At 64.1% G+C, this 23,692-nt stretch overlaps 1 protein-coding gene across 11 annotated transcripts; it reads right to left on the bottom strand.

The window, feature by feature from the left end:
• Positions 1-57: 57 nt before the first annotated feature.
• On the bottom strand, positions 58-23,041 carry FMNL1 (formin like 1). 11 transcript variants are annotated; one of them, XM_051825756.3, is made up of 29 exons: positions 22,422-23,034; positions 14,687-14,770; positions 13,325-13,408; positions 12,657-12,730; positions 12,339-12,422; positions 11,939-12,064; positions 11,648-11,665; positions 9,740-9,796; positions 9,492-9,600; positions 9,108-9,184; positions 8,824-8,917; positions 7,840-7,914; positions 7,455-7,565; positions 6,108-6,257; positions 5,543-5,644; positions 5,145-5,403; positions 4,595-4,903; positions 4,303-4,427; positions 3,555-3,757; positions 2,989-3,223; positions 2,759-2,827; positions 2,221-2,301; positions 2,018-2,147; positions 1,767-1,930; positions 1,473-1,574; positions 1,269-1,364; positions 975-1,095; positions 714-813; positions 58-502 (listed from the first exon to the last, which is right to left on the bottom strand). In XM_051825756.3, the coding sequence occupies exons 1-28, from the start codon at positions 22,548-22,550 to the stop codon at positions 722-724; spliced, it is 3,360 nt and encodes a 1,119-aa protein (XP_051681716.1). In that variant the 5' UTR covers positions 22,551-23,034; the 3' UTR covers positions 58-502; positions 714-721. The 11 variants fall into 11 exon arrangements, 10 of the variants coding, with proteins under 10 accessions (XP_051681716.1, XP_051681710.1, XP_051681715.1 ...); XM_051825750.3 differs by having other exon boundaries at positions 13,295-13,408; positions 22,422-23,033; XM_051825755.3 differs by lacking the exon at positions 9,740-9,796 and having other exon boundaries at positions 13,295-13,408; positions 22,422-23,030.
• Between the last annotated feature and the right edge of the window lie 651 nt (positions 23,042-23,692).

Genomic DNA, 23,692 nt, shown 5'->3' with positions numbered 1-23,692 from the left:
TTTGCTAAGCGGAACCGGCTGTGCGTGCTGGGGGCGGGCACGGAACCGACGCGGATCTTTTGCAAACATCTTTATTAATCTTGTATAAAAATAAGGTCCAAGGAGAGTCCTTGGCGCGGGGGCGGGGGCGAGGTGCACTTTATAATTTACAGGCCGGCTCCCGCTGACTGTGGCTATTTAGGGGCGGTGGGGAGTGCCACAGGTAGCATTTGGGGAAGGGCCGGCGAGGCTGCCCTCTGTGTGGCGAGAAGCGGAGGCTCCGCTCCATTTGAGGTGGTTCCAGGGCAGGCAGACCGCGGAAAAGCCACCGTCTGGAGCCTCAGCCTGTCCACAGCCCCATCCCCCCCAACACACACACCCACACCGGGCCCTGCACTATCAACCTGCAGAAACAGCGGCTATAGGGAGAGGTCGGTGGTGACCTGCAGGGGGGGTCCCGGAGGTCGCCGGCGAGCACTGCGGCGGCCTGTGTCTGCGCGGATGTAGGGCTGGTTCCGCAGATCTGGGGGCCAGAGAAGACCGGGGGCTGGGCCAGCGCGCCAGGGCCCAAGGTACCCTTCCCAGGTCAGGGTTGTGGGCAGGTGGGAGGAGGCACTTGTTTGTCACACCCACCGTCTAACACGTCCCAGGCATGCAGTGGCCCAGGCAAGGGTGGCCTGACCCACTTCCCCCAAGGGTCCCCAGGGCTGTGCAGCACCAGGCTGTTGGGGTACCTGGGGGGCTACAGGGGCATCTCCTCTCCCAGGCTGGCCTCACAGAGGAGCCGGGATGTCCGCTTGCCGGTGCGGGCCGTGAAGGGCACCGTCTTGAGCACTGAGGGTTGGGGGGAGGTGGGGGCAGAGAGGAAAATGGAAAGAAAAAAAACAGCAAAGGTAGCAAGGTAGCAAAGCAGTCAGACACCCCGGGGGGGCGAGGATGGTCAGAGGAGACAGCACAGGAGGCCAGACGAGGTCAGAGCGGGCCCGGCCCCTCACCCGTGATGATGTCCTCGATGGCGCCGTCACGGTCACTCTCGTAGATGAGCGGCTCCTTCTGCTGCTTCCGTTTCAGCTCAGAGATGAGGTCCATCTGTTGGCGCCGAGCCTTGGGTGGGGACTAGGGGAAGGCAGAGCCTCAGCTCCTGGTGGCCCCACCCCAACAATCCCCCTCCCCCCAGCAAGGGCCACTGGCTAGAGCAGGAGGAAGCGCTCCATCCTCGCCAGGGTCTGTCAATGGCGGGGGGGGTGGGGCACACCCGGGCGTCCTCGGCGCGTGGAGCGGCCGCCTACCTTGGGCGCTGGGGGCTGCCCGCTGCCCTGCGGGTCGGCGCCTGCCTCCTGGGCCGCCGCTTCCTTCTTCCACTGCTCCACCTCCTGCTCAGCTTTCTGAGGGGCCGGCGCCGTGAGGACAGCGTTCCCGGCTGCTCCCCCGCCCCCCCCCCCGCCCCTGTGGAGTGCCCCCAGGGCCACCAGCCTGCTCCCAGACACACGTACCTTGTAGGCTTTGGTGAAGCGGCTGAAGAGGGAAAAGAAGGTGGAGGGGGCCGTGGTCTTGGGGTTCTCGCCGAAGTACTCCACCACCGACTCGTAGGCCTCCTGGGGGCACAGCCCATCAGCCCCGCCCCCACGGAGCCCTCAGGCAGCTCATCCAGCCCTGTCTCCACCAGGGGTCCCAGCGGTGGCCACACCCCTCCAGGCCACCGGCCAGTGTCTGTAGCCGGCGCAGCTCTGGCAAGCCCCTCTTGGCCCGGCCCTCAGCCCCGCCCCTGCAGGGCCGGGCCAGCGCACCTGCGCAGTCTTGCTGTCTGCCAGCAGCTTGTCCATGGTGGGCGAGTTGGTCCGCAGGAACTCCTTGAGCACCACGCAGTCGTCCTGCCGCACGAACTCGCGCTGTGTCAGCTCTAGGCCCCGCTGCAGGGCGCGCACGTCGCCCAGGACGCTGTCCAGGGACACTGAGGGGGCAGAGTGGGGGACAGCGTGGAGTCAGACAGCACTCCATCCAGCCCCTCCCCCAGCCACAGACCCGCGCGCCCCCGGACCTGAGCCCGCCTTGTCCAGAAAGTGCAGGTCGCTGTGGAAGCCCGTGAGCTGCGGGTACTTCTCGGCAATGACTTTCACCAGGTAGTGCAGCAGCGTCTGCTTGCGGTCCGTCGACTTCATCTCCAGCAGCTGCAGGAGCCCCTTTCGTAAGCCACAGGCCGCCAGCGAGCCCCCAGCCCCCAGGCCAGCGCCCCTGCCTCACCGCATCCAGGCTCTGGAGCCGGAAGCCGTAGGCTGCACCACGCTTGCTGCTGTTCATGTAGTTGCCAAAGGCCAACACAATCTGGGGAGAGCAAGAGCGAGGGAGGGAGTCAGTGGGAGCGAGATCGGCACAAGGAGAAAGGCAGCGAAGAGCAGCCCCTGTGCTGCTGCACGGACCCCTGAGGTCCGTGACGTCACATGGGCACAGTGACCACCAGGGCACACCCAGTTTTGTCCTCTGCTAGTCCAACCCAGAACAGTGTTGCCAGCATGAACTCCCAAGCCTGGGGCCACGGGTTCTCAGACTCCCCACCGCCCCTCAAGGCAGTCCCCAGAGGACGCTGGGGCTCTGTCACTGTCAAGCCATGGCCGCCCTGGCCCGTCCCCACCCCACCCCCGCTCTGCCCTGGGAAGGGATGCAAGAAGCAGGAACATGATCTTTGTTGCCTGGAAGGTGGGCCGGGCCTGGGGCCCCCTCTCACACTACCCAGAACGGGCAAGGTGGCCCCCACCTGCACGCCCCTCCCCCCAGCACTCACCTCCAGGATCTGGCGGAGTTTCTCTGAGGACTTGATGGACATGGAGGCTGCAATTATGGCATTCAGTTGCTGGGGGGCGGCATGGGGGTGGTAAGGTGAGTGGGGGCCTCTCCACCAGGAGGCTCCAGTATGCCCGCTGCCCTCTGGGCCCCCACCCCCACCCCCAGACAGGAGCTGCCCTCCCCCTTGCCCCCACCCAGGCCACACCACCCTGCCAGCCCCGCCCACACCGGCATGAGCAGCTGGGCCGTGTCCGGGAAGTTGCCCAGGAAGGTGAGCGTGGCCATGCGCTCGGGCAGCCGTGGGATGCGGCTGAAACGCAGCATGAATCGGTCCTCCTCCGACAGCTCCTCCACCGGCCGCTGCTCCCGCTCGAAGCGGGCAATGAGGCTGCGCTCGTATTCCGTGGGCAGGAAGCGGGTCAGCAGCTCCAGGAAGTCCAAGCCAAGGGCCTGCAGGTCGTACCTGTGTGTAGCAGGCCAGGGAGGAGTGGGTGTCGCCCCAAGAGTGCCCGTCCCGATTGAATGAGGGACCCCCCCAGTATTTGCCATGAGTATCAAATGAGCAAGAGGTGGGAGTCGAGTGACATCAGGTCTCCGTCTTCCCCCCATGGCAGGTGCCCGCGGTGGGCGGAGGCAGGGAGGAAGCCTCCATCCAGGCATGGACTCCCAGGATGACCCAGTTTTCTCAGCCCAGAAATGGGGCCACGGTTCCCTGACTGGGGCTGGTATGCGGCTCTTTCACCAGGGTCTGCCCGATGCCCCAGCCTGGCAGGGGGCTGGGGGCGGGGACTCACGTCTCAATGGCCTGGCAGATGCGGTCAGCGCCCAGGTTGCCCTTGCGCAGGGTGATGGCCAGGTTCTTGGCCCGGTTGGCCTCAATGAGCGTCGCCTTGCTGGGCGCCTTCTGGGCTGCTTTCCCCTTGAGGGCGCTGAGGTCCAAGCTGGGGCCTTGGGACTTGGTCTTGAACTGCTCCTCAAACTCGCTCATGTCCAGCTCCTGACGGGGTGGGCAGAGGCGGCGGGCCTGGCTGAGCCCTGTGCTGGGCCAGCAGCAGGGGAACCAACCAGGAACCCAGCTTGATCACAGCCCTGACGGGGGCACAGGGCGAGCTCAAACAGCTCAGGGGAGGAGAGGGCGGACGAAGACGATGACCACCTAACCCATGGGACCAAGCAGGCAGGGCCTTCGAAGCTTAAGGGGAGGCTAAACTGGCCAGCGGTCAACGGCACAGGGAAGAGTGTGGCAGGCTGAGGGAACGGCCGCGGTGGCGGCTGGGAGGCACACTGGACGTGGAATCAGGGGAGCTGAAGCCCCGGCCTGCCGGTCTGCAGGGAAAATGACCAGACGGGGCTGAGAGGACAGAGAGGCCAGGCTGGGGGCGGGGGGGCAAGCCTCTGGGGAGTGAGGCCACTGCTGGCTGCACTGTCCAGTCTGCCTCATTCTACGTCCCCATCTGTAGAATGGGGTGGAGAAGATGGCCATGGCCAGTGCCTGGGAGCCTCCTCCAGTGTCCACGCGGGGAGCAGGCAAGCCACACCCACCTGCAGCACCTTCTCGTCGTTGAGTTCTGTGAACACGGTGCCTGTGATCTGGCTGGGCTTCAGGGCCACCCAGTTCAGGAGCGGCATCCGGAACTTGGTCTGGATAGGTTTCTTGGCCTTCACTCCTGAGATGCCAGAGAGTGGTGAGCTCCCCCTACCCTGCCTCAGCACCCCCACCCCAAGGCCTGACAGAGCAGGTGCACGGCTGCTAGATAGTGGATCCCCCTGCTGAACACGAGGCCCAAAGCCGTCTCCCCCTCTCCCCAAGCCCGAGGCGGCCCACTCGGCTCACCTGGGCCCATCTCCGGGCCAGGCCCTCCAAGGGCATCCGAGGGACCTCCCGGAGGCGGTGGGGGTGGCGGAGGCACAGGCCCATCAGTGCCAGGAGGCGGAGGTGGCGGCGGCGGTGGGGGCGGCACATCTCCTGGCAGTGGCGGCGCGGGCGGGGGCTCAGGGCTGCCCAGGAGGGGCGGGGCCGGAGGGGGCGTCAAGGGCGGGGCTTCCTGCTGCTGGGGGAGACCGGGCAGTGGGGGCGGTGGTGGTGGTGGTGGCCGCGGCGGCGGTGCTGCTCCCTGAACTGTTTCTGCCGCAGGTGGGAGACCTGAACTCGGCCGGGGAAGGAGGGTGGTCTCAACTTCTTGGCTTGGGGTTGGAGAAGGGTCTCCTCTTTGCCTCCCAGCCCCACGCATGCGTATGGGGTACATGTCAACCCACCCGCACCCACCTGCGCCACGCCCATGCTCCGAAAGTCCCCCTCCGGACCCGCGGCGATGTCCCAGCCCCCCCCCCCGGCTGTCCCCCTCCCTCGTCTCCTCGCCCCCCGGCGTGAAGCTTCCACGCACCTGGGCTGGGGGAGCCGGCGGGCACCCCCGGAGTCGCAGCATCACCGTCACCAACGCTGGGAGTTGCCACAGCACCGGGGAGGATCTCAATGGAGACGTCATCCCCAGGCCCCCGCAGGATACGGATTAACCCCTTCTCCTCCAGCTCCTCCACCTTCAGCTCGAGCGCAGAGGGCCGCGCCGGGGCGGGGGGAGGCACTTTCTCAGGCTCGGGGGGACGTCTGGGGACGCCCATGGCGGTTGACTCGCTGAAGCGCTCCTGTGATTCCCAGGGGAGGGGTCAGCAGCAGGTTCCTGGCGCAGAGCCCCCCCACCCCGCCCTGCCCGGGGAGGAGGGACAGCAAGCTCGGGCGCCCCAGCCGGCCTGGGCTTAGGAGCCTGGCCCGCCCGCAGCTCACCCGCAGGGTCTCCAGCTCCTTGCGGGCCTGGCTTAGCTGCTTTTCCAGTTCGGCGATCTTGGCCATAGATTCGTTTTCAGCGTCCCGGAGCCGCGCTGTCAGCTGCGATACCGGCACATGGTGAGCTACTCGCCGGCCCGGCACTGGCACCGCCGGTGAGGGGGCGGCAGCAGGCAAGCCTGCCTGCCAGGGGCGGGCTGAGCCTGGAGCTTGGAACAAGTAGTCAATGGGGGGACGGGGAAGCAAGGCCCACTGCCCAGGGAGGTGTGTGCAGAGGAGGAGTCCGAGCTGGTAGGGCTCTGGTTCACCTAAGCTGGGGCCTGGGGTCTGAGCCCCGGCAGAGGGGCCTGCCTGGGCACAGGTGCAGCCCCCCCTCCCCGGGGGGGGGCGCTGGCTGAACACTCACCAAGACAGCCAAGGGACTCTGGATTTGCACCCACGTCCAACTCCCACCCACACCTAGTCCTGCGTCAGAGCCTGGTGCCTGGGGGGAGGGGAGAGGCCACCACAGCCTGGTCCTAGGGGCTTGCGGGTGCTGGGCGGGCCTGAAGGGGGCCGCTCTCACCAGCGCCACCTGCTCCTGCAGTTCCTCCATGTGCTCCAGCACCGCGTTCTTGGTCTCGGTGTCCTCCAGCAGGGCTCCCACATCAAACACATTGTCCAGGTACGCCTGGATCTGCACCTGCAGCTTGTCGCTCTCCGTGAGGCGGAGCCGCTGTCCCCAGGCAGAAAGAGCCAGGTGAGGCTCCGTGGGGGGAGATCCTCCCAAACCCCCCAACTCAGGCACCCACGGAGGAAGGGGCCTGCCTTTGTCTCCTTGTTATTGAGAGCTAACTCACATTCCACGAAAGGCACCGTTTCAACACGTACAAGTCAGCCGCTTCTAGCACATTCACGAGCTTGGGCAGCCATCACCACTACCTAACTCCAGAACACTTCCATCACCCTTTAGTAAGGAGCCTGGGGGTTAAGACCCAGCTAGGAGTCCCTGTGTTCACGCCCCGGCTCCACGTCTGATCCAGCTTCCCACCAGTCCCTGCCACCCATCTGCACACCCGAATGGAGTTCCAGGCTCCTGGTTTCAGCTGCTGGTTTTTGCTGTTGCAAGCATTTGGGAAATGAACCAGCAGATGCAAGATCTCTGTCTTTCTCTGCCTTTCAAAGAAATAAAATGTATTTTAAAAGAGAGCCCCTGTAGCTGTTGGCAGTCGCTCCCCAATCTCCTTTCCCCTGGTGCCTGGTCACCACCAGTCTCTTAGTCTCTCTGGATTCTTCCACTCGGACAACAGCTCATATGAAAGCACCAGATGTGGGGTTGGAGCCTGGCTGCTGGCGTAATGTTTTCAAGGCTCGCCCGTGTTGCAGCTCAGTCCTTTTTCATGAATGAGGAATAGTCCATTGTCTGGATTCACTGGCCCTGTATGCTCTTCCCCTCTAGTTCTCTTTGGCTTTCAAAGATCCAGTCCCAAAGAGCCCGTCCCTCCCAGAGGCCTGGGGGGAGAAGCTCAGCTCCTCTGCTCAGCCTGGGCCAGGAAGCAGGCACACCTCTGCCTGCCCTGCCCTGCCCTGCCCTGACCCATCTGGCACGAGGCGGCCCTCCTGCCTCCCAGGATCTCTGGGCTCCCCACTATGTGCTGGAGGCAGAGCCTGCGTCTGGAGCTGTCATTCCCGGGGCATCCTGAGCCTGCCCCAGTGCCTGTGACAGCACAAGGCACGGTTCTGGACACTTGCAGTCATTACAACCTCTGTGATCCTATTTGACAGATGGGAAGACTGAGACTCAGAGAGAGGGAGAAACTCATCCAAGGTCACATGGCCGGGAAGTATCAGAGGCAGGATGTGCACCCAGGCTGGTCGCTCAGCTACACTCGCAGTGGGCGGGGGTTCTGCCTGGGGGCAGTGCAGAGCTCACCTCCAAGTACAGGTCCAGGCCCAGGTGGGTGAACTCATATTGCAGGAAGACACGGAAATTCATGTTCTCCACGGAGTGCACCACGATGTTGATGAACTGCATGCAGGCCACCTGGGGGCGGGGCACAGGAGCAGGTGCACAACCCTGGGGGGGTGCTCCGTGCCTTCACCCCCCATAGACTTGCCCCAAAGTCTCCCTCCCTCTCCACAAACCCAGCTTTGTCCCTAGCAGTGTTTTACCTGCAGGTTCCCTCGGCCCAGCCCTGCCCCCTAGATTTCCCACTCAGTCCTCACACAGTGTGGTGCCAGAGGCCAGGAGAGCAGGCCAGAGCTGTTCCCTGCGCCCCGGGGGCACCGCCCTCAGCCCTCGGGGCTGCCACACTCACCATGAAGTCGATGTTGCTGTCCTCGTTCCGGAAATACTCCATCAGCTTCTCAAAGCGGTGCTGCTCCCCACACACCTGGGCGGAGAACGGTTCTCAGCCAGGATGCCGGCCTTTGCTGCTGCCCCTCCCCCCAGCCCCGTGCCTCCCCAGGCTGGCTGATCCGAATCAGAGCTTCCTGCTCATGTGCACCCAGGGAGGCGGCAGGTGACGGCTCAAGTACGTGGGAGACCTGGATGGACTTCTGGACTCCTGGCTTTGGCCTGGCCCAGTCCCAGCTGTTGTGGGCATTTGGGGAGTGAACCAGCAAATAGGAGACCTCTGTTTGTGTGTCTCTCTCTGCTTCTCAAATAAAGTTAATGAATTAATTGAAAAACACCCACTCCCTCTCAGTCTGTTCCCATGTCCCCCGCACCCTCACGCCACTCTGGCTACACCAGCATCCGGCACGTCCCCACCTCAGGGCCTTTGCACTGCTGTTCCGACTGCCTGGTGTGCCCTTTCTCAGGAGAGTGGCCTCGCCACACCCTGGCTGCCCGACCCCGCTGCCTCCTCCCCCCCCCTCCCCTGCAGTGCCCTGATGTCTTCCCCACTGTTCCCTGACACGCCCTGTGGTCTGCTTGCTTGCTATATCACTTAGGGGCCATCTCTGGCTTCTGGGTGTCGCGCTCACACAGAGTGGGCACTCAGCGACCAGGAACTAAGGAGTGAGTGACCACCTTCCCAGGTATCCAGAGCCAGCGGTGCCAGGCCATAGGGATCCGGTTCAGGCAGGATCAGGCTGAGGGGCGAAGGCTCCGCAGATCCCCACGGTGGCCCTGTCACCGCAGGCAGTGTCCCCACCTGACTCTGCATCTTCTTCCAGAATGTTCCTTCCCGGATCATCCTCTGAGTTCCCCAAAAACCCACCAGAGTCTCCGTACCCGCCAGCAACAGGACCCCAAGGGACACCACGGGGAAAGTGCAGGCCGGCTGGGGCTCCGGTACCTCCTTAAAGTTGTCAAAGGCCGCGAGGATGATGTCGTGTCCGCCCCGCACCAGGCACACGGCCGCCAGCAGCTCCAGCACCAGAGCCTTGGTTCTGGGGAGACAGGGCAGGTGGTCCCCCGAGAGCAGGCAAGGGCAGGGGGAGCCTGGCCCCGGGACACGGAGCTGCTGGTGCCAGTGGCAGAGCCTGGGTGGCCGGAGCCTGGGTGGCAGAGCCTGGGTGGGTGACAGTCCGCACAGAGCGGCACAAGGAGAATTAAGAAAGTCGGGGGCATGGCCCTCACCTGGGGTTCTTGTTGTTGAGGCTCAGCGCGATCTCGTTGACACAGGCCGGGTGGTTCATCACGAGGCTGAAGCCAGACTGGGGAGAGAGCAGAGGTCAGCGCCTCCCGCCATGGCCAAAGAACCAGCGCCAGGCACCTCAAACACGGTGAGTCCTTACAGGGCGGCCAGGCGAGGGGGGACCCGGTTTCAGCCTTCAGTCCTCACCGTCCAGCCCATCCACGCCCCCGTCATGTCCAAGGCTACGAAAGGGCCCTCCCTATGCACCGGACTCCCCAGCACTCATCATCTCAGGACCTGAGCCGACAGCCCGGGGCCCCGGGGCTTTCCCGGTGGGGGGACAGGCTAGAGGGAGAGCCGGTCCCAGGTCCCGCCCACCGGCTCACCTGGTAGTTCATGATGGCACGCAAGCACATGATGCAGACGTGGACGTCGGCCTTCTGGCTGACGATGCGGGAGTTGCGCACGGTCTTTCTGCTGTGGGCCGGGGTCAGCCTGGGCGGGGTGTGGAGGGGGCAGCAGGCAGGGGTCAGCATCCCAAGCCCTGCTTCCTGCTCCCCCCACCACTCAGATATTGCCTGGAGTAAGAGGGGGCACTTGGGGAACCTTAGACGGCTGCTTCCCATGGACCCACCCACAGAGGCCGGCGGGGGTCAGGAGGCTCCCTCTGTCCTTGGGCCCAGGACCTGGCCTGCTGGGAATGGAGAGGAAGGAGATGGGAGAAGCCACAACTTTTAAGAGCCATTTGGCTATGGGGCTGGCGTTAGGTGCAGTGGATTAAGCCATATTCCAAATAGGAATGCGGGTTCCAGTCCTGGCCGCTCTGCCTTCTATCCCAACTAATGGGCCTGGGAAAGCAGCAGCAGATGGCCCAAGTACGTGGGCCCTGCCACCCACGTGGGAGACCAGATAGAGTTATGGGCTCCTGGCTTCTATCTGGCCCAGCCAAATTGGCTGTGAATTAGCAGATGGAAGAGCTCTCTCTCCCAGTCGCTCTCTCTGTAACTCTGCCTTCCAAATAAAATTTTTAAAAATGCATACATAAATAATTAATTGATTTTTAAAAAGAAAGAAAAGGGGCTGGCACTGTGGCACAGCAGGTAAAGCCGCCACCTGCAATGTTGGCATCTCATACATGTGCCGGTTTGGGTCCCGGCTGCTCTACTTCTGACCCAGCTCCTTGTTAATGTGCCTGGAAAAGCAGCAGACGATGGCTCAAGTCCTTGGGCCCCTGCACCCTTGTGGGAGACCCAGATGAAGCTTCTGGCTCCTGACCTCATCTTGGCCCAGCCCTGGTTACAACCATCTGGGAAGTGAACCAGAGGATGGAAGATCTCACTCTGGCTCTCCCTCTCTCTAACTCTTTCAAATACATAAATAAATCCTAAAAAAAAAAAAAAAAAAAAAAAAAAAAAAAAAAAGGACCACTGTGTTGTCCCAGTGGACAGCGCCCCAGAGGGAAAAGACACGACTTGGGAACAGCTGGGAAGGCTCTCCACAAGGTGGCGCCCTCAGCCACGCCAGCTCTTCATGCCTCTTGGGTGCCTGATTCCGAGTTGATTGCCTGGATCCCAGCCCAGCCCAGCCCACCACGTACTAGCCGGTACTTATTCTCCCTGTGCCTCATTTTCCTTGCTGGTAAACCAGGCAAACAGCAGCTTTCTGGTGGGGCTATCGGGATTAGGAGATGGGCTTGGAACCTGGGCTGCCCAGATCCGTGCTATAGGAGTGAGTCCAGTGATTTTTTTTTTGCCAAAAAATGTGTTCTGTTTTCACTGGCGCAGAGCTGCCAACCCTGACTTCCGCAGATCGGTCCTCTTGATGCTCCCGGCACAGTGCCCAGAACCCGGAGCCCGCCTCCCCTGCCACGCCACCCTGGCCCAGCAGCGGCAGGTGTGCGCCAGCTGCCCCACCTCTTCCTTCTGCCCAGACACCCCCATGGCTGCCTGTGAGGCCCTGTGCCAGGGTCACTTCTTCTGGGAAATGCCCCAGGCAGAGGCCACCTCCTTTCTCGGAGCTGCCTGTCACACAGCCTTGTCCCCAACTAGGCCCCCAGGGGCAGGGTGATCTGTCTGCTGGCTACCTGCCACACACCTAATACACAGTAAGTGCAAAAAAAAAAAAAAAAAAAAAAAAAAAAGTGGGTGGGGAACCTCTTCTCTGCCAAGGGCCATTTGGATATTTATAACATCATTCATGGGCCATACGAGACGATCGACTGGAAGATGAGCCTGCTCTAGATTTATGGAATTTCGAGTTCTGCCTGTGGCTGCCTTGGCAGAGCCAGACCCTGTCCTGGAATACATGAGCAAAGAAACACTGCAAGGCTCCGGGGCTTGACTGGCCCTGACCCTAGACCCATGGTGGAAGCCAGGGGCAGCAGGGTGCTCCAGGCCCCCCCTTCCCCTCCCTTCACCCCTGCAGGATGGCCTGCATTAGGTTGGGGACTTATCCACGGCGGTTGAACCCCAAGCCTTATCCAAACCCACCACCACCCCAGGGAGGCAGCCGGGCATGCACCTGTCCCCAGGTGGCTACGTACCGGGGAGAAGGGGGACACCTGGAGGCCGCGTGGGAGAAAACAGGGGGTTAGATGAGTGCGAGAGGAGCCCCACCCCAGAAGCCCCTCCTTATCTCAGCCACCCAGATTCCAGCCTCTCATGCCCAGCCCCTAACGTGTGGGGGTCCCGAGCCTCGTGTGAGGCCCTCCCTCAGACCCCCAGTGCTTGGCTGCCCTTCCCAGAACCCCAAGGGCCCCGGTGGAGCTGGCCAGCTGTGGGAGCGTGGGCGGATCCTCCCCACTCCCTGCCACTCCACCTTGGGACCCACGTACTTGATGGTCAGGCGGCTTTTGGGCACGGATGAGGGCGGCCCCTTGCTGAGATCTTCCACCGACTGCTCCAGGGGCTTGCTCTTCTCTGGGCTGGGGGCCCCGTTGTCAGTGCTGTCCATGTCATACCTGGGGGCACGACGCAGGGGCCCATGGGCGGGGAGCCCAGGACATCCGGGGGACAGGTCTGCGGGCAGCAGGGGGCTGTGTGCTTGGCACCGTGCCAAGGGCAGCAGGGAGGGAATGTCCCGCCGCAGCCAGACCAGCCTTTGGCAAGGGGCATGGCTCAAGGCCAAATGCAGGGCTCCCGCTGCATCGATTGGAACTGGCCAGAGGAGTGGGTGAGGCGCTGGGCAGCGAGGGCTGAGGGCTGAGGGCGGGCCAGGAGGGGGCGGGGGCTTACGCGACGGAGCACTGGGCAAAGGCCAGGTACTCGAGGAGCACGTCCAGGCCGCGGTTCTCGTCATTCAGGAACTCCTGCACCCACCTGCGGACCGGACCACGGGGCTCCCTGAGGCCCAGCGCGAGGAGGCCCCGCCTCCGGCAGGCCCCTCCCCCAGGAAGCCACCCCAACCTGCGAGGCAGAGGACGCTGGCTGGGGGCCCGGGCAGGACCAAGGGGCAGCCGAGGATGGACAGGAGAGGAGGGGGGCCCTGTGGTGGACGCGCGCCAGGCAGAGCCCTCCCTGTGGACATGGGGCGCAGGAAGGCCCCCCACTCACCCAATGTGGTTTGTCCTCAGGGAGGTCTCCAGCTCCCGCAGCACCTGCGTGGACTCCTGAACACGCCTCCGAAACTGGGGGCCAAGCAGGGGGGTGTCTGGTGCTGCTGAGGCAGCAGCGTCCGCTGCCCCCACTGGCACGCGTGGCCTTTCACGCTCGGCCTCCCCCACCGCCTCCACACACCTGCCCAGCAGAATCAGCGCTCACAAGCTCCGGGCACTCCCACATCCAGACTCGTAGGAGCTCATGAGCCGCATACACACACACACACATGCGCACACACCTCCGTACACACCCGCCACCTAGCACACACATGCAGACACAGGCACACGTGAACACACACACATACGGCATACACGAGCACCCAGGCACAGATTAAGGGGACCTGCACACCCACATGTGGACACGTGGGATATACACACACATAGACACACACATCCATAAATGGGCACAAAGTACACACATATTTGCACACAGGTGTGCCGACGGAAGCATACAGCACATGTGCAGAGGACCACGTACAAGCACATGCCCCACTCACTCAGTCCCCTGCACACACACACACACACGCACACACACAAGCTTGCACACACAGTTGCTCAGCTGCTCAGAAGGCGAGGAAGGAAAGGGACATGTACCCCCAGGTTGGACATCCAATCAGTCGCTACCTTTCGGCTGACCCCACCGGTATCCAGGTAGCTCTTCAGCTTCTGGATGTAGGCTGCAGGGGGGTTCTTGACTTGAAACCGCTCCTGGGGAGATGCAGTGGGTTCTGGAGGGAATAGCCAGAGCTCCCCAGGGCAATGGCCAGTCCCGGGGTCACCCCAGATCTTGACCTGCACCCACCCCCAAAGCTGTCTTAAGGCGTCTTGAAAACACCAAAGGCAGAAATCAAACAATACTCCAAGCCACTTTCAAGGGCCCCATCTGCGGTCACAGGCCACACGACTAGCACAGCCTTGGGGTGCAGTGTGGAGGGCGCAGTTCTGTGGGGCACCCAATCCAGCCAGCAGGTGGCGCCCTCCCAACCCCCTGCCCTCCTTGGACCACTACAGGGAATACAGCAGTGGAGAACACTGGGGGCTCCTCTGTGCAGGGCCAGCTCCCTACATGTGCTCCTCACCTGCATCCCCGCCCCCATCCCTGGCATGGGCCGCCACTCACCAGAAGAGCCAAGCACCATAGCAGAGGCCTCACCCAGGGGGCTCCTCCCACCCCAACCCCTCTACCTTCCACTTGAAAAGGCCTTGGAGGCCCCAGCTGAGCTCCATCAGCAGGGGCCCCTGCCACAGCCCCAGACCCTCCGGAAGTGGCTCCACCCTCTTCCCACAGCCAGGCCCTCATCCCCCGACAGCTGCCAGGGCAGCGTGGCCCAGCCCAGCCGGTCCATTAGCAGGCGGCTGTGGTTCCCAGGGGAGGCTCGGCTCCCAGCTGCCTTCCTGCAACCTCTCCAGCTTGCAGGCAACTCTGGCCTGCCTCCCTCCCTCTCTCCCCAACTCACTGCCGCTGCCAGGCCCCACCCTGTCCCCACACTGGGAGAGGGTCCTGCCACAGCAGCTGGAGGGGCAGGGACATTGAATGAGCCACAGCAGCCGTGAGCCCGGTGCCGCCTGGGGGCTGCTGGCTGCTCAACTGCGGCTCCTCTGGGCCCAAGGGAAAAGGCTAGCAAGGCTGCCCACCCTGGCCCCCACCTCCCAGGGGGTCAGACGAAGATGGCTGACCTCAGGGTCATCTCCCTTCCCCAGTGGAGCTGGAAGGTCCAGAGACGCAGAGGAGGACGGGCACCTGCTCCCAGCCACACTGGCTGTGTCCTGGCCCAGCCCCTGCCGGCTCGTCATGGCAGACCCAGCCACGCCTGTGACTCACAAGGTCTCTGGGAGGCCCATGCCCCAGATAGGGGCAGTCTGGAGTCCTGCAGATGCCCTCGGGGCAGCCCGGCCCTGACCTCTCCTCCTGCCAGGCCCAGCCTGCTCAGGGCTGGGCACCCCGATGCGGGGAGGGAAGGGCAGCTGAGCCGGCCTGGTACCCACCTGGTCACAAATGAGCTCCCACTTCTTCTCGTTGTCATACTGGCTCAGCAGCTGCACCTTGTCTGGGGGCAAGTTCATGCAGTTCTGAGAGGGTGGGGGGCAGACAAAGGAAAGACTCAGGGTCAAGTTCACGCAGTTGGCGGCGGGGGACAAAGGAAAGACCCCCGAGCCCTCCCAGGGCCTCCAGAGCGTCAGGCCCCTTCTTAAAGGCTGGTGTGGGCTGGGACCTGAGGGGGCGACAGGGATGGAGAACGGGGTTCTCTCCGTGGCTCGTGGTGAAGGTGTCTCCTTCAGATATCCAGCTGTGGTTGTCTCTGTGCTGTGCCCGTGAGGGGCAGGGAGGGGCACGCTGGGAACCCTAGCCTCCCTGGAAGGTGCCATGAATCCCCTTGGTCCCTCAGCCCGTGCCAGGGTCCGACGGCTGGACTGCGACACCAGGATCTGGGCTCTGTCACCTGCCACCCTGCCCCCTTGGCATCCCTGCCACCAGGCGTGTCACCTCTTCCCCCATCCTGATGGGAAGCCACGTCCAGCCGGGCCCAGATGGGGCCAGTGCCCCTCCCACAGGCCACCAGAGGCCACGTGTGTCCAGCCCAGGCCCAGGCTCCAGAGTCTCACCAGCCCTGCAAACCCCCGTCCAGGGACGCTGGGCCCTCTCCAGCAGGGCGGGCTCAGGGAGCGGATGCCAGCCGGGCAGGTGCGTCCCGGCTGCAGGGCTGGGCTTGGGAAGAAAATCACGCAACCCGCTGGGTCTGCGGTACTAGTGCTCAGGCTGGGACTCCCCTCGGGAGTTAAGAAACATTGGCTGGGCCCTGCCTGCTCCTCCCCGGCCACAGGCAGCACCGCGGTGGTGGCCCTGTCACGACACAGCAGGAGCAGGGCCCGGTCCCGGGGCCGTGCAGGCCACCAAGCAGTGTCAGAATGAGGGGCTCCAGGACCTGGCACGAGACCCTGATAGACCCAGAGGAGGAGGCTGGTCCACCTCCATTCAGAACCCCCAGGCTTACTGCGGGCCTACTGTGCGTGAGGCCTACTATGTGTGTGCCCGTAGAGTCAGCGCACTCCTGGCGCCTGGCGCCAGCCTGGGGCTCTGTCTATAGCCCTCTGTCACGTGGCTCTGAGCAGAGGGAGCCCCACCTCCCAGGCCCTGCCGCCAGCTTCCGCTCTGGGGTGCCAGGCCTGCTTCTGGGGCTCTGGCCAGATCTCACCCCAAAAATCACTGCCTTGGGTCAGCCCCAGACAAGAGGAAGCAGGGAGCTCTCAGCCCCCATTGCACTGGAGAGGTGAGACAGCCCATCCCCCAGGCCCCGCCGGCCAGCCGGGGTGCGGACGGCCTGGCTCCCCCATTGCGAAAGTGTGCCTGCTCGGGCTCAGGAAACCAGACCGCGATGTCACAGCCCAAGCCCAGGCCAGCTCCTGCTGCCACTCAGAGGGACGGCCCAGGAAGGGGCCTGGAGCTGGGGGAGGGGGCCCACTTGGCTAGGGAGGCCTCCCCAAGGCCATTTTCTCCTTCTCTCTCTCTCTCTCTCTGCCTGCCCCTCTCTGATTCCCTCTGATGCAAGACCCACCCCACAGAGACCAAAGGGAGCGAGAGGCTGTAGGGGGGAGGGGGAGGCGAGAGGAGCAGTGCCGGGGACCCTGGCACCCGAGGCCTGCATGGAGGTGGGATCGAGGACCCTGGCACCCGAGGCCTGCATGGAGGTGGGATCGAGGACCCTGGCACCCAAGGCCTGCATGGAGGTGGGATAGGGGACCCTGGCACCCGAGGCCTGCATGGAGGTGGGATCGAGGCACAGCTGAGCCCCGCATCTGACCGAGGTGGGTGTCTCCAGGCGCTCACCTGCCCCTGAGCGCTGTGCTTCGGAATGGCCCCAGTGGACCCTTAGAGGCAGAGACAGTGTGACCTAAGGGCCATGCAGCCAGCTCCACCAAGACACGCGTGTGCGTGTGCGTGTGCGTGTGCGCGCAGGCTCTGCTCTGAGCCCTGCCTGTGATGTGATGCTTTCCACGCTCACCCTTACGCTCATGCCCATCTCACAGGTGCAAGTGCAGGCGGACTTAGCGACCCGGCCAAGGTTACAGGCGTGGAAGAGCGCAGCCCGACTGCCCTGAGCCCGGCCGCTCCTCTCCCCCGACCCCACCCCCCGCCCCGGGCAGCCGGCAGCGGCCCCTTCCCCACCTGGGCCTCCTCAGGCCCCCCAGCCCCACAAGTCAGCCTGCCAGACAGGCTAAATTTAGGCTCAGAAATCAGAAATAGCTCTGACAGCTCTGAGCACTAATTAGCAGCTGCTCCTCGGCTGTGGCTGTGCCCACCCAGGAGCTGGGCACACCAGGGAGAGGGAGAGGGGCTGGCGGATGCCACTCACTTGGGCTGGGGTGGGGCCACCACAAAAACAGGAACAGATCCCCAGACCCAGGGCCCTCAGCTGGGAGGCAGCACCATGGGCGGGGGCTGGGGGCAAGGGGAAGTCTGGCTGCCCGACAGTGTTCAGCTGGGCCCAGGAGGGGCAGGAGGGCCAGGTGTGTGTGGGGGGCACTTGCCTCCTGGGAAGCAAGAGGGCAGGGAGAGGGCAGCTGTGATGTGGAAGAACCAGAGCTGGACTCAAGACTCGGCCTCTGAGCCCACCTCACTCTACAGTTGTGTGGCCCCCTTGGGCCTCAGCTTCTCCCTCCATAAAATGGGCACAGCCCACCCCACCCCACCCCATCCACTGCCCCCCTTGCACAGAGATCTGGGAACTGCTTCCAGGTGGAGGGAGAGCAGCAGGTTCAGCTTTTCGGGTGTGGCCCAGAGAGGGCACTGACTCCCGATCCTCCCACCAGAGGAGGCAGCCCCTGCAAACCCCCACTCTGAGCCCACCTGGACAGCCCCGCACCGACTGCTGTTGACTTCTGAGTCAGTGTCCCAGGAAACCGGAGGGGCTCGGTCCACACCCCAGTTTCACTTTCAATTTGAGCCCAACCCACCTGCCCACTCTCTTTTCATCGCCCAGCCTTTGCAGCTCCAGGGTCCAGGGTGCCCCTGACCTTGAACACCAGTCCCAGACGCAGGCCAGCTCGCTCCTCCATCGTCTCCCCCTACCCACCTCTCTGTGGTCTCAGCCCTGGTGTTAGAGCTCTCTGCACGTCTCCAAAAACAATCAGTTTTATCCTCTCTGTAAAATTCTGGCGTATCGGTTTTCTGGAGCGCTCACAAAAAGCACGTCCAGGCTTCAAGGAAGACTGTGGGGTGATCCAGCCCCGGGTCAGGTATGAGAACTCCAAAAAGCTAACAGCTTCTCACATCAGGATTCAAAGAGCCCACAGCAGACAAAGGCAGAGAGAGCAGGAGCCAGGACACCGGGTGTAAAATCCAGGCTGGTGGGGGTGGGGGTGGGAGAGCAGTAACTTAACCCCCCCCCCCAATCAACATAAAACATCATCATCTCCAGAATTGCTCCCAAAAGGTCACTGTTGTGGCACAAAAGGCTAAGCCAGCACTCAGGAAGCAGCCAGAAGAGATGAGACGACTGGGCTGTTACCTCCCTGCTAACGCGCCTGGGATGGCAGCGAACGATGGCTCAAGTGCTCGGGCCCCTGCACCTGCGTGGGAGACCCAGATGGAGCTCCTGACTCCTGGCTTTGGCCTGGCCCAGCCCCAGCTGTTGTGGCCATTTGGGGAGCGAACCAGCAGATGGAAAATCTCTCTGTCACTCTGCATTTCAAATAAATAAATAAATCTTTAAATAATAATAACTATAAATGCTCTTTGAGAGTTCCACTTAAGTGTTCTACAGCCACGAACTCGCTTAAACCTCAACAAGGAGCCTGCAAAGTCAACACTGTTACAACCTCACTTCACAAATGGGAGACTGAGGCACAAAGCGTCTAAGTGGCCTAGAGGGAGAGCTGGAGAGGAGGCTCTGTTTGCACAGGGTAGGGAAGGACCCTCGGGGGTCTCCTGCAGACAGCCTGCTCCCCGGGCTCCCTTCTGAGGAACCGGAGACAGTCAGTGCCACTTCCTGCCCCCCCAGCACCCCAGACTTCCTGTTGTTGCCCGCACTGAGCTCTTACTCACTGGGGAACCCCCCCCCAGCAGCACACCCTCTCCAGGGGGAAGTGCAGGCTCCCCCCCCCATGTGCACCCTGCTGCCGTTAGCACCACTGCTGCCCCACCCCCCGGAGAGGTGGGCCCTCCCGCCTTGGTTTCCGGCCACCAGCCGTTTTCGGTAGAGGCCCCACGGTTTGCTAACCTGCTTGGTGGCAGGGAGACTGGCAAAGACCCAGGGTTCCTTGGGATGCCTGGCCACCCTTGGTGCTCTTGGCGGGAGGGTGGGGGGGCATGGTCTGGGCTCCTTCACCTTGGAGGCCCCTCCCCCCTCCATGGAGAAAGGATGAAGAGAAACAGCTCAGCTCTGAGACCAGCCCCTCCCTCACAGCAGGGAGCCTGAGTGCTGAGCCCAACCCTGCTGAGAGCCCCCCCAAAACCCTAGGAGGCCACAAGTCATTAGGACTCTCTTTTTACCTGTGAGGTAACTTGCCCGAGGCCACACAGACACTAACCGACAAAGACGAAGCTCAACCTGCAAACTTCACAGCCCCCCAACCCAGGAGCCTTCCAGGCCTCACAGGCAGGGAGGCCCAAGCCACCTTCCAGGGCTCCGTGTCCCCAGCAACGTGCAGAGGTGGCCCTGAGAGCGGCCGCACCTGCCCCTGCCTGTCTCAGCCAGCTCTTTGCCCACGGGCCCCAGAGGCCACTGTGAATCACGCCCACCACATCCCTAGCGTCCAGCGTCAGCGTGTGCCAGCCCTGCCTGCTAGGAGTGCCACCCAGGCCCCCTTCTGACCACACGGCCACACCCCACGGAGACCGTCTGTGAGACACACCTCAGAGATGGGAGGCACGAGGTCTGGGCGACCCCACAGCCAGCTGCCCCCAAACTTCTGCCTCACCCCCGAGGAGGGAGCTGGCCAGGAGGCAGAATCCCAAGGCAGGCGGGCAGGCAGGCAGGCAGAATGCAGACCCCTCCCCCACTGGAAGCAGGACTCCCGAGGCCTGTCCCGACTACTGCGCGCGCTGCTGGCCAAGTGCCCACAGCCCTGGACACCCCCGAGGGCGAGGTCCCCAGCAGGCAGAGAGTCCTGTCTGAATGGCACAGCTCCTCACCCTCAGCCACGAGACCATCAGCCCTGCCCTGGACCCCTTGCCCCTGAGGCTCCAGCCCCCTCCCTGCCCAGGCAGCCCAGGGTAAGCATGGCCCTTGTGGCAGGCCTGGAAAGGGGGCCTTGCCATCCCGAGCAGGGGGAGGCACGAAGGTACTGGAAGCCACCCAGCCTCGGGCATGGGCGTAGGAGAGGCGAGAGCTGGGAGCCTGGCTGGCTGGTGTTCCCGCCGGCGCAGCAGGCCCGTGGAGCCGGGCAGCCCTCGCTGCTCCGCAGTTGCTAAGGCAGCAACCGGCACCTTGGCTCAACCTGCTCTTTCTCCCCACCCCCATTTTAAGCTTGGGGCACCCCTCTCTCTTCAGCCTGCTTGGAAAGGTGCCCCCCCGTCCTTGCATGGGAGAAAGGCTCCCTGTACCGCCTGTCTGGCTGTGGGCTTGAGAGGCGGACCACTCGCCCTCCACTGCCAGGAAGGGAGGAGGAGTTGGGGGCTGGGATCCGACTCCCCACCAGTACTAAGCTTAAGGAAAAGGAAAAAGCTCCCCAAGGCCACTCAAGGACAGCTCTGTGCTTTGCCCACAGTCTGGGGGACCCTGAGGGTGGTTTCTTTGACATTGACTAAGGATGGGGACCAAGCTCTGGCCCCAGGGGGTGTGATGACCAGGGGGCGCCCCACCCTGCAACACCCCTGCCAGACCTGTGGGTCAGCCAAAGCTCTAGCCTTGGACAGCTCCCATCAGAGGTCAAGGCTATTGCTTGGGGGGGGGGCTATCTCTTGCTGCTGGGGAGTCATAGGAGCCCAGTTCTTACTTGAGTGACCTGAGGTTGGATCTGCCCTGCCCACAATGGGCTGACGCTCCCCAGGAAGAAGGTGTGAGCACAGGGGGTGCCTGGGGACCAGGGGAAGTGGGGTGTGAACCCCTGATTTCTACCAGCAGGACTGCCCCAGATTTCCACCACCCACTGTCCACGCAGACACCCAGTAAGGCCCACTTCTGCCTCCTTCCACGCCCGAACCTCAGGGACTCCCAGGGGCATTTTGTGTTACAGCCACAAACCAGGGCAGGGCAATCCAGTCCCCCACACGCATCAGAGCTCACCATTTGACTTTTGGATTTTCCACTGCTCTGAATTATTCACAGGGCTCCTCCCCATCGTGTGCAAACCAGAACAGACAGGGGGGCCTGGACGTCACCAAGGGCAGCCCCACCCCCATCCATGAAAAGACGCTAGAGGGGGCCAAGACGGATCGGTGGGGGTCCAGACACACCCTGGTTCTTCCCCTTCCCTGTCTGCTCAGCTCAGCTCTGCCAAGCCCTGGGTCTGGGAGGAGGGAAGTGGGGGCAGGTGGGACGGTGGGGAAGTCGGGGAAGTGGTGTGTCCCTGGGAGCTCCCACCCACCCAGCCAAGCCAGGCACCCGCAGCTCCCACTCCGCCCAGGGTGCTCCGGATGGCTCTTCCTGCTCTCCTGGGAGAAGGCAGCAGCCAAGATTTTCAGGAACTGCTGGGAGGCTCTCCTCTGGGGCCATGAAGAGTGGACCTGGCAAGTGTGGCCCGACGGCCAGCCAGGGGACGGGAGGGAAACGGTGTCTGGGAGGTAGGAAGCCGCCCTGGGCCCGCACCTGCCTCAGCCCGGCAGGGCCAGCCTGCTCAGAGGACGAGCAGGGCCTTATTTGCTGTCACCACTGTCCAGCAAGGGAGCCTTGACGGTGGACAGGCCACCAGGGAGCCGGGGACAGGGCTGGGCTGGGAGGCGGAAGTGGGACTAAGTGGCTCTCCCCTCCCCTACTTCTGCCTCCTGCCAGTCTTGGGGTCCCCTGCCTCTGCTCCGAGCTCCCTGCAGCACCAAGCAAGCACACTTTGACTGCAACCGGCCTCAGCCTGAGCTGGTGGACCCCTCCCCTCCTACAGACCCCCAGACAGTGGTGGTGGAGGTAGGGGGGCTTCCAGATTTTTGCTTCAATCCCAAGCCAAAGTGACCAAAGCATCCTGACCCTGCCCTTCCTGACCGTACTCCACGGACGCCTGGGGAGGGGCGCCCAAGACCCGACCCACCTCTGGCCGCCACCTGCGAAGCGCTGTGGGACACACAGACCCACCCGCTGCCCGGCCTCCCAGCCGCCCAGGCCCCGCACGATTCTTGGCTAAACACCTTCGCTAGGTCTCTGGTTCCCATGAGGCTAAAGCAGAACCCGTCCCAGCTTCCACGCTTCGGATGGAGCGAGCCCAAGGGCGGATGCTCCGGACCCGCGCCCGGCGGCCGGGCCTGCGCGCAATGGGAAGGGGGCGCCGCGCCCCCGCACCTAGACTGCTCCAGCTCCCAACTTGCTCGCGGGACGGTCCGTGAAAGACCTTCAGACCGGGAGCGCGTGAGCGAGGTGGGGCAGGGGCTCTGCGGGGGGAAGGCTGGGCTGCCGCAGAAGAAAGTTTTGGGGGAAGCGTGCTAAGTCACTCTGAAAAAAGCCACTGTCGCTGCCACCCCCGGAGGGGTCCCGCCGGGCCAGGCTCTCCAAGCGGTACCTGAGCCCCCGGGGGCGGGGATGCGAGCCCAGCCCCTGCGGCCCCCCGCCCGCCCCCGCGCACCGGCAGCACTCACCAGCGCCCGGGTAAACCTCTCCTCCAGCTCCCCTGCCGCGGGCATCGGCTGCTTGGGGGCCACGGGCTGCTTGGGGGGCGGCGTGGCGGGGCTCGCGGGCTGCTCCGCACTGCCGGCCGCGTTGCCCATGGTGGTCCCCACCCAGTCGGCCAGTCGCCTCCAACCTCGGAAATCCAGCTTTCCGGGGGATGGGACTAGGCTCCCGATCCGGAGGGCGAGGGGGCAGCGGCAGGCGGCGGCGGGGCTCGGCTCGGCTCCGCTCGGCGGGCGCTCGGCTCAGCGGCGCGCAGGAGCCGGGGCGCGGCGTCCCATCGGGGCGGCCCGGTCCGAGGGAGCCAGGCGGCGCGCTGCAGGGTGGGGGAGGAAGTCAGGCTGCAGGCCGCGGGGCCAGAGGGCCGGGCCGGGGGCAGGAAGCTGCGGCGCGGGCTCCCCCCTCGGCGATGTTCGAACTTCTGCTGTCGCTCCCCGTGCGCCGCCGCCGCCGCTGCGTGCCCGGCCGCAGCGGGGCGGGCTGGAGGGAGGGGGCGGGCGCCGGGTGGCGGCCGGGGGTCCACCGCGGCCATGGCGCGGCGGGGAGGGGGCGGCCGGCCCGCTTCACCTGCCGCAGAGGGGGCGGCCGGCGCCACTTCACCTGCCGGAGCGGGAGGAGACCGAAGCGAGGCCAAGGCGGCGGCGCGCGCGGCGGCGCCTCCGGGTCCTAGAACCGCAGTTCCCTCTCCGCCGGGGGCGGGGGTGCGGCTGGGTCTGGATGAAAGGGGTCGCACCACGGGGGCGCACGGGGAGAGCAGGGGGCACACCTCCGAGGTAGGCTTCTCAGCTGTGGCGAGCGCGACTTAGACTCCGTGGCGGTGCGGCGCTGGGGCGCAGGGCTGCAGGGCTCCGTCCCCCTCTCAGGTCCCCGCATGGAGAGTGGGAACCCCCTTCCAGGCCCCCCACGTCTCGTGTCCGCTCGGTTTCGCCAGCTTGGAGAGCGCTAAGGACCAGAGGGAACCATCTGCAAGCGGGAGCCCCAAAACAGGGTGGGAGGGGCGCGGATCCAGGCCAAAGGAGACCCCTGCCACCTGTCCCACTGCAGCGTCTGTGCGTCCAGCCGGCATCCGGGAGGGGGGTGCTGGTTGGGGATGGGGCACCCCTAGGGAAGAGCATGCAGCCAGTAGCTGGGTAGCCAGGGCAGCGCCAGGGAGCAGCGGGGACCGGGGCCCGCCGCCGGGCCGGCCAGGCTGGTCAAGGAGCAGGGGGCAGAGGAGGAAAAGGACTCTCCTGGACGCTTT

This window comes from Oryctolagus cuniculus, chromosome 17 (genome assembly GCF_051225735.1).
Source record: "Oryctolagus cuniculus isolate XC-2025 breed Fujian yellow rabbit chromosome 17, ASM5122573v1, whole genome shotgun sequence".
Taxonomy (NCBI): Eukaryota; Metazoa; Chordata; class Mammalia; order Lagomorpha; family Leporidae; genus Oryctolagus; species Oryctolagus cuniculus.
This window is presented reverse-complemented; position numbering and strand designations above follow the sequence as displayed.

What these genes read in the sequence shown, in the direction of transcription:
- FMNL1 (XM_051825749.3), bottom strand. Translation starts at nt 22,550, where the DNA reads ATGGGCAACGCGGCCGGCAGTGCGGAGCAGCCCGCGAGCCCCGCCACG. An exon ending in GGCTCCAGAGCCTGGATGCG is followed by an intron (nt 2,148 to 2,220) that starts GTGAGGCAGGGG and finishes GGGCTCCTGCAG; the next exon opens with CTGCTGGAGATGAAGTCGAC. An exon ending in CATCGAGGACATCATCACGG is followed by an intron (nt 503 to 974) that starts GTGAGGGGCCGG and finishes TCTGGCCCCCAG; the next exon opens with ATCTGCGGAACCAGCCCTAC.